This window comes from Cyprinodon variegatus, unplaced genomic scaffold, assembly GCF_000732505.1.
Source record: "Cyprinodon variegatus isolate N-32 unplaced genomic scaffold, C_variegatus-1.0 Scaffold304, whole genome shotgun sequence".
NCBI classification, from domain to species: Eukaryota; Metazoa; Chordata; class Actinopteri; order Cyprinodontiformes; family Cyprinodontidae; genus Cyprinodon; species Cyprinodon variegatus.
This window is the reverse complement of record NW_015150757.1, coordinates 406,586-416,561: the sequence shown is the minus strand read 5'-3', so window position 1 is coordinate 416,561 and position 9,976 is coordinate 406,586. Positions and strand designations below refer to the sequence as shown.

Below are 9,976 nucleotides of genomic sequence, written 5' to 3'. Positions count from 1 at the left end.
TGCAGTATTGGCCGATACCTGGCTGTGCAGTATTGGCCGATACCTGGCTGTGCAGTATTGGCCGATACCTGGCTGTGCAGTATTGGCCGATACCTGGCTGTGCGGTATTGGCCAATACCGATACCTGGCTGTGCAGTATTGGCCGATACCTGGCTGTGCGGTATTGGCCAATACCGATACCTGGCTGTGCAGTATTGGCTGATACCGATACCATACAGATACCATTGGTTTGAAATTCGTGTGTGTGTGTGTATATATGAAAAACTGCTTTGTCAAGCTGCTGCCTACCTTTCTGAAGCAGGAAATAGACTAATACAAAGTGAATCCTGTAGAACTTTTTATCACCTACCTGGAATGGGTGACAATAGTTGAATAAACTTTTGGCTGTCTAAATGGTATCAGTGCCCTATTTCCAGCACTGTCACCTGCCAGTATGCAACAGGGTGTGGAGCAATGTCAAGGGAAACGGAGCATCTGACTTCAAAATGCAAAAGCATCTAAGTTGAGATGTTGGATAGCTTTTTGACACTTAAACACATTTGGTGTGAATGCAGCATACGGCTGAATGAGCTCTTTATATGAGTGAACATGCATTGAATTGATTTGGAAAAAAAAAATCTTTACAAACCAAATTTAAGCCAAAAGCTGAAACTGGAAAGTGTGAGAAGTTTGTCGTCAATGAAAATCTTTGACCCATGACTGTTTATTCATAAGAATGTAGACGTAGCTGAACCACACAGTCCTGGCTTTGAAAGCTATCGCATTTATGAAATCACTGAGAGCTGTTTAGATGGAATCAGCAGGAAGTGGATGTCATTCACTGATGAGAAATAGGAGGAATCAGATTAATCACACTTTGCTCGTTGGCAAAAAGTGGAAATGACTCAGTCGAATGACACTTTTAGCTGCACTGAAAATGATGAGTAATTCATCCTTTTTCATTTATTTCAGCTGTCCTTTCTTTAGCACCTCATCTAATCTGACTCCATTCTTCCTTTCTCAACCCTTTCCCACCAACGCTCCTCCACACACGCCCCCCCTTCTCCTCCAGTCATCTGCATTCATTCCCAAACCAGGAGCTTTATTAACCACACGGTTGAAGGATTATTGTGTTTATACTCAGAATGCGCGTCTCAGTGCTGGATTCAGGGCAAGCTCCATCATAGTAGCTCAGGATTAGAGCTTCGCTTGGGGAGCAGTTCTGCAGTATTTTTATTAAGTTGATTTAAAGAAAAATAAAGGACTCTCAAAAATAGTCAATTTCAGTTTGAATATTTCCACCAAACTCATGTGCTGTTTTTTATTCTTTGTTTTTGCTTTACAGCCTGCAAGTGTAACAGCCATGCCAATTTGTGCCATGTCAGCTCTGGAAAATGCTTCTGCACTACCAAGGGCGTCAAGGGAGACCAGTGTCAGCTGTAAGTGCACCAACACGCCACCTCACTATGATTAAACACCTCCCAGACTCTGAGTCATCACCGTGATCAGCAGGTGTTGGTGTGTTGGAGCTGGCTGCAATGTTTGCTGCAAACGACCAAAATAACTTCCTTTTTAATTTATTTTTTAGGTTAGGTTTTGTTTACACAAATATTCAAAGTTTCATAAAAATGTGTTTGGGTGTGTGTTCCTGTTTTGGCATCAGAGTGAGGACCATTTATACTCAACACAGTCCTTCTGCAGCCACAGTTAAGTTTTAGGACCGTTGGTTGCAGAACAAATTTACCAGAGAGGCCATTGCAGTAAGATAAATGATTTTTGTCAAAGTCCCTGAAATCATGATATATTCTCCAAACAAGTTCAGAATGACTTTTTTTGGCAGACTCTAAGATTGTAAGGCTTGGTTAGATGGACACTTTTTGCAGTGCATTACCTTCTGTTACTGATCTGAAAAAGGAAACATTTTTTGAGATAAGTATATTTGCCTTTTAGAATGTGCAGGTAAAAAAGACGATATGCCAAAAAAAGAATATTTCTGCCTATGTGAAATAAGATAATAAAGTTGCTTTTTTTTTCTTATTTTTAATATAAAACATTGTATTCAATTGCTAAATTGTCTGACCTTCCTGATCAAGTCAAGGGAAAATATACTAGTTCAAGAAAATTAACTTATTTTTCAATCTTTGCAGTGTATGCTTTCAGCATGGGGCCATAACAGGGGCCATGATGAGGGATGGGGCCAGTTTCAAAAGTGCTGTGGTCCTTGTTTGCCCCTTTCCACAACTGCTATGTTAAGTTCTGAACTGAGTTTAGGGTCAAGGTTAGTTTTCGGAATGCATGGGTTACGGGTTCTTAGTTATTGTCAGAGTAAGGCCATAGAAATGGTTGAACATGACGGAAAATCAATACATTGTTCTCGTTACATATAGTAAGACTGGAATGGGTGTGTGTGTGATCCTCTGCACCAGACTTGACCGCTGCAGCACCACAATATTCTAAATGGCTTGGCAGACAAACGCGCAGCAGAGACAGACTGAGAAGTGCTGCATCGATAAATCTAGCTGGCGAGGTTACAAAGCAGGGAAAGGCAGTGTGTGGGTGTGTGCTTCCACTTGCAGCTGAGTCAGAACATATTTTTCATATTTTACTACCAAATGGAATGGAAGGCAATGGAAGGTCCTCAGTAAGTGTTTAGAATGCTGGTGTGTGTGTGTGTGTGTGTGATTTGTAAGGTGATGTATTAGCAATGCATGCTTAGATGGCATAGGGCAACCATGAAAAATATCTTCTGCTAAAACAAAACATATCCATTTATATATTTTAAATAATGTTATAAATAAATACATACATTATTTTCCAAACCAAAATTATAAAATAAATACAAACAATACAATCCCTTCTTGCCAACCTGTTATTGATGTAGAATGCAGAAATATAAAATGGTGAGATCAACTGGTGAAGCAGTAGCCAGCCGGTTACTGTAGATGCATCACTTCATTATGTTAATGAGATGTAGTTGGAACGGATTTTGAAAGTGTGACCTTTAAAATTTTAGTATGCTCTGATAAAAGCAACCAGACTTCAGTCCCGCTGATCATGTTTGCTCATCTAATTTCCCTAAAAATAATATAAGATCAGAGTTTTAGCACTCTGGAAACAATTACCGTATTTTCTGGACTATAGAGTGCACCTCAATATAAGCCGCTCCCACACATTTTTTTGTAAAACTGGAAACCTACATAAATAAGGCGCACTGGGCTGCAGGCTGCTGATATCTACTGAACTGTGTACCACCAAACCTGTAGGGGGAGCTCTACAGTAGGGACAAAGGAGAACGCTAGCTTCCGTTAGCTTCTTGGCTTGTAGCAGTAAGAGCTTCTGCTGAAAGATGGCGCTTCGTTGTCTCTTTATTTCAGTCTGCTGGAGTTGAGCCCAGTCTCTCTGTTGGCTCGGCAGCTTTAATGCGGCAAATAAATGTCAACATTTTGAACTTGGGACATTTGTTCTCAGTCATACCTGCTGCTTGAATTAGCACCTTATTTTGTAATTTCCAGCTTTGACTTCCCCCTCTAGCGGTTAGGAAACATCCACAAAAAAGCTGTACCTTTTTATAAGTCACATGGGAAAAAAGTAGTGCCTTATAGTCCGGAAAATACTGTATTCCCCCTAAGAAACACATAAACCATCAACGTTCCTTCATCACCTTGTAACATCTAAACCTTTTCATAGTTTTTAGTATTTTTTGTTTCTATCAGAGAAACATCCAGAATTGTTTCCCTGACAGATTAACTTTCACAACAATTTTGCTGATGAACTTTTAGCTCTCCCTCTTCAACAGTGGGGTTTCTTTGAACAGCTTTGATACAGATTAATATTATTTTACTGAAATATGCTTATTTCGTAGAATGATCACTGTAGGATGGAAACAGTCACAGTAAATGGATGAAATAAACTCTTTTTCACCCTTCTAAATGTAGGCAATCCATTTAAACACACAGTTTTTCAGTTTTTTCTTCTTCTGCTTTTTGCTGTTACTTAGTTACATGTTATGGTTCACCATCTGCTAATTTTTCTGCTGATTACAGTATATTTATGTTAAGATGAAAATAATCTGTGAATCCAAAGGTACTTTTGGATTCTTCTGATTGCTGTAACACAAAGAAACATATTGATTTTGACCCTGCTGTCCTCAACCTTTGCCCTCACAGCTGACTATAGCTGCTTCTACACTCTGAGTGACCCATTAGTGATCCAGGACCTCGGCTCCATTCGTTATTCAGAGGTCAAGTTGTACATATGTCCTGCCTGTCATTTTAAATCATTTTAGACCTTCAGTGAAGCAGCTCATAGGATACACATACCGACACATGTACATGATAATCACCTAATATATTAAAGCAAATAAAGTGATATCATTTTAAACATTCACTTTTAACATACATATGTTTAATGATAAAATATTTATCCGTACATCCATCTTTTCTTGCTTAATCCATCAGGATCACAGTGGGGCTGGTGCCTGTTTCCATCCGTCTATGGGGGAAAGATGGGGTGTGCCAATCTGTGTACAGATATACGAGCATCTACATACACAGACAGCTAGACAGTTCAAATACACTGATTAACAGTCATGTTTTCGGACTTTGGGAGGAGGCCAGAGTACCCAGAATGATTAACCCTTGTTAATAAGTTAGGGTTGTAGTGACAAAAAGGGAGATAAAGGAACAATGTCAAACTGATGTCAACTTTAATGTGAAATGTTGAAAATCAAATTCAAACTAATAACACATATATTTGAAAAAATATTTATAAAAACAAAAGAAACAATATATTTGAAAAAATATTTATAAAAACAAAAGAAACAAATAGAAAAATACTATTTAGCCCACTCTTCAATCTAAAGCTCTGAAAAACAATGAAACTTGAGTTTGATCTGCCACTGGATAAGTCGTGTAACCCAGAACGCAGGCCTATAGGGCAATCTGAGCTCCCTTTAAACATGGGAGCTAATTCAGCTAAAAATTACAAAATAGAAGAGACACTTACCGGATCAGATATATTTTCATTCTCTGATTTAATCCAGTGGACTGCCCTAAATTTTGAAGTAACTCTGTGACTTCTCAATCTGCTTGGTTCAAATTGGTCTGCTGTGAGATTCCAAAACACAGAGGGACCCAGTTTTCAGTTTATAGACGTTCTCATGTTAACGGTGCTGTGTTGACAGTGGTTTATAAAAAAGAAGAAAGAGAGCACATGCAATTAGTCACAATAAAAGCTGAGCCCATAGGAGACAAAAAGGACAAAACATTGAAAAACAGGCCCAACTCTTTCATCCATGACAGTTCAGCTGATGTCTCCCTCCCACATGGTGTCCAGTCAAACGGAGTGCCAACCCAGAAGAGGCTACTATGATGTGATAAAACAGAGAAAACATAAAGTTTACTTACAAGTAACAGAATTGGTGAGCAGATGTACATAAAGCAGAATTTTAAAAAGAGGTCCCTATGTCCTCCAGCAGCCTAAGTCCATAGAAGCATAACTATAGAGATAGCTCAGGATTAACTGAACCACAATAAGCTTTATCAAAAAGAAGGTTTTACGCCTAGGCATCAATAAAGGCATGTTTTTTAAATAAAGTCACACCGGTGGGTTATGTACTTACCTAATTACGTAGAGTTCACCCATATGTACATTAATCACAGTGTAAATGCAGCTGTTCTATGAGAGCTGCAGAGGTCTTTTAGAGAAATCAAAACGAAGCTCAAGGAGCAAAGCAGAAAAGCGCTGTAATTAGCAGGAAAGTAAGGTTAAAAATGTATCTTATGCTTTCAACATCCCATAGATCCCCATTAAATTTATTATCAGAAAATGTAACTTCAAACCCTTAGTGACCCGTCACCCACCCAACTGACTTCCTGGGTAAGGAGACAACTCATCAGCGCAGCAAGCAGGGGAACCTAGGCAGCTGCTGAACTCCCTTCTAGGTGAGTCCCATGAAGAAAACTAGTGTTGGAAGAACAAAAGCCATGAAACATGGATTTTTAGTTTGCAACGACCAGTGTGCTTAGAATAGAGTAACAGCTACGTTTCCGTCCCCAGTGCCAAAATTCATGAATTCATCATCTTGATTTTCGCCTGCATGGTGGTGGCAGCATCATGCTTTGGAGATTTTTCCTTTAGTAGTGAGAGGTAAGCTGGTTGGGGTTCACGGTGATGTAGTGACATGCACAGCAGTGCTGTATATTCAGGTATTAAATGGTCCTGTCAGATATAAATCCAGTTTATTATCTATGTCACAACTTAATGCTGCTGTTCAAATCTCATAGATCCTGAATTATTTTGCCACAGAAAACAGTTCCCGCAAATATATTTGCCTAAAAATGTGTAGCTAGCAGAGACATACTGAAAAAAATTCAGCTGCTTGTTGGCTTCATAAAATCCTGAGCCTCACAGGCTGAAAATGCATCATGTGAATCATACATTAGATTGTGTATCTGGAAAGGATGTAAACCATGCGTCTCTCTGTTTACATTGAAAAGCGTGCAATGCTTTCCATCTCATAAATTCCCACTCAAACACAGTGTGACTTGTGAAAGTTACATGATAAAATGGGTGAAAGCTAAAGAAGTGTGACTATTTTTGAAAGGCTGATGAAAGCAATTTGTAGAACCTTGGTAGCGTAAAAAAAGGGTTGGTCAGTCGTCCTAAAAAATAAACAAGCTGCTTTTAAAGACAGCCGCCACATGTTCTGTGATCACAACTGTTTAATTGAAGCAAAATAGCTTTTTTAAATCCTCTGATCAGTAAGGAGCCTAATATGAACATATGCTGAAGTAAATAAAGTGTAACGTGATGGCTCACTATCATGCTTGCAGCTTTTTGGCTTATGGGGGAGCGTGCACGGCTCCGGCTGAGAGTGAGTAAATGTTAAAAATGGATTTGGGGCTTCACACCTGCTCACCTGCCATGTTTTTGCTGTTTATTTTAGTTCACGCATATTTTATTATTTTTCCTCCAGACTGCGGAGGTGGAATTACTGCATCTGTGCTTCTCATAACCACTTTGCTTTAGTCATGTTCATTGGCTTCTCTCTTCGCTGCTAACTTGTCTTTACCATCTGAATTCTTCTCTTTCATTGCGTTGCTAGAGACCGTTTGTTTGTCTTCCTGATTTAAAATGACTGTTTTCTCCCCCTTTGGGTGGATGGTGGGCATCCAGAGGTTACAGCAGGTGTGCAGCTGCATAATCTGCACGTATGCAAAGTCACAGTCTGAGCTAATGGGAACATTAGCTAGAGCAGTTTGTTTATCTCTGTATTTGTATGTCATGATGTTTCTGTGCACATGAATACATTGACACAGTCCTCCCTAGTGGATTAGTGCCGTTTTTATTTGTCGACATCTTTTAGGTTGTTTGAATTGCCACATTTTGTCTGTTTATCCCTCATTTTTATTTCAGGCCTTAAAAAAAAAGAGAACCTCCTGTTTTTGTTCAGAGATCTGACCCACATGCAGAAACACTTAAAGAAGCTGAGTGATTTTAAAGTGATGATCCTCGGGGATGAAGTTTGGATGCGTAGCATTTATGTTATTCCACAGCTAGTTTTGTCCAGATAATCTGAGTTTGAGTGTAGTTCTCCGAACAGGTTTGAGGAAAAGAACTGTCTGAGAGGAACGAGAGGGACCTTGATCTGAGTCAGGTTTGATGTCAGAGCAGCTCTGAGCAGCTTGGCAGCCCAACCTTAATTCTTGCAGGTGAGTTGGAGAGTATACATCCAATCACAAAAGCAGTGATGTCATGAAACAAGCTGAGGCTTTGAGGTAGTGGAGGTGCGTTTCCATGAAGTGCATATTGACCCTTGCTTTATTTAGGGGAGGGGCCGAAATCAGTGGAGTCCAAAGCATCGCTACCACCATACCAGGTGACCCGCAAACTGCCACAGGCCTTTAAACAGCCTCAGTATTCAGGAAAGACGTGGGAGTTTGAAGGAGAGTTGCAGTCAGGTAAAAAGAATAGATTAGTTGTTTTTCCAACCAATCTAGTCAAATTAAACAATTTTGGTTAAATTAAAGAATATGATCAGAAACTCACCAAGCCATTGGTTTCTGTTATATTATTAGTATTCAGTAGTTTTACTTCCTGATGAGTTATACTGGTCTTCAGGCTTGGTTAGCCTGATGAGTACCAGGCAGAAACTAACCATTGGCTTAGTTAGTTTCTGATCATTAGGAGCTTAAGACTCTATGTCTAAGCTTTGTTGGTTTGAGACACAGCCTTGTCTTTTGAAAGTTGCTGTATTTTGGCTAAAGTGGTTTGGTTTGCCCTTTTACCAATATATATTGGGTAAAAACACTACCAAATTAATACTGTTTGTTTTTAACCAAAAGATTGGTTGGAAACTTAACTTTCAACTAGAGGCTGGACGATATAGAAAAAAAAAGCATATGGATAAAAATAATGTATATTGACTGATATTGATAATCAGCTAACAGATTCTAGACACTTACTTCTCAGGTTCCGATAAAGCAAGCAACTTGCCAGATTACAAAAAATGTAACTATTTAACTGACAAAAGCAATTAAAAAAAATAAAGCCTTCATTACTCTGCTTTATGCTAGCTGGCTAACTCTACATTCTGTTTATTACAGTCTAGTGTAAAGTAACTATATGACGACATTCACATCGCCTGATTAACTCAGTCAAATGGATGGAAACAGGTTTAATTCTGATTTTTCTTTGACATTTTCAAAGTTCACTAAGTTTAAATGCAAAGAAAGCTCAAATTCATCCTCAGATTTATAAATAGTCGCCCAGTCATTGATGGATTCACTGGGATGTTTAGGTCATTGTTTTGTCGCAGGGTCCAGGTCTGCTTTAGCTTTTTTTTGTTTTGTTTTTTTAAGATGGTCTCCGATCCTCTTTAAGTAGCGTCTGATGATGCAGTATGTTTATAAGTTGGTCAGTCCCTGCTGTGGCAAAACATCCCAAATCACCACTTTCAGATTCTCCACAGGCGAAAGGGACTTTTTATGGAATGCTCTATTTTTGATTTAGGTCCTCTCTTCTGCTCCAAAACAATAGATTTTATTAAATTCTAAATTAGAGAATTTTTTTTATTATTATTATTATATTTGCCAAGGAGAAAATATTTTCTGCAGCGTTGGTTTGTTTGTTTATCAGCAAAAAGTAATTGACTGATTGCTCTGTAATTTCTAACAAGAGGTCTTTCGTAGCCCAAACTTTATCACAGACACTTTGGTGGTATTCCAGATGCAGATCAAGATTTATTCAGATTTATTTCCTATTTTTTTATGGATTGCCCTCTTCCTACCACTATAGCCCTGGTTTATGACTCTGCCTCAGTGCAGCTTTGTGTGGAAAATCTTTTTGCTGAGTCTCTGCAAAGGTTTGCACCCTCTGAAAGAAAAACTAGAGTCTGTGTTGATGTATGGGTCAGAACAGTACCAAAAAATCTGTGGAAAGGAGCAAAGCAGAGATTGGTTGGTTGTGCATATGCTCCCCCTGCTCATGTGATTTGGTAAATGATCAGTTTCCAATTATATTTTGCTGTGAAATATGTTGTGCTTTGTGTTTTGTTTTCAGCAAACTGTAAAAATAACAGAAAGAGATCTGAATAGCGCCTCAAAAATGCGAAAAAAGTTATAAAGTAGACAAACTGTCATTAAAAGTGTCGGATTAGCCAGAAAGATAATTCAAAGGGGATTATGATCAATGACAGAGAACAATAGATTGGATTATTTGCGGATGATATATTGCTGTTTCTAGAAGATATTAACACTTCCCTTCCCTAACTGGTTGATCTTATTAGTAATTATAAAGTGCATGCTGGATACAAGTTGAATATTTCCAAAACCCAAATACTACTTTTCAACCATGCCCCCTCAAATTAAACTGCAGGTACATATGATATAAAATGGAATGCAAACAAAATGAAATACCTCTGAGTATTTCTGTCTAAAGACCCTTCAAAACTATATAATTATAACTACAATCCAGTAAACCAAAATATTAGAAAAGA

General features: G+C 38.5%; 1 protein-coding gene across 2 annotated transcripts in view; it reads left to right on the top strand.

The window, feature by feature from the left end:
* The window catches only part of LOC107090624 (attractin-like protein 1), a 400,529-nt gene that overhangs the window by 166,539 nt on the left and 224,014 nt on the right, over positions 1 to 9,976 (top strand). For both annotated transcript variants that reach the window (XM_015384120.1, XM_015384119.1), the window contains one exon: positions 1,325 to 1,418. In XM_015384120.1, the coding sequence (XP_015239606.1) occupies positions 1,325 to 1,418 (94 nt within the window). The remainder of the gene's footprint in view (positions 1 to 1,324; positions 1,419 to 9,976) is intronic.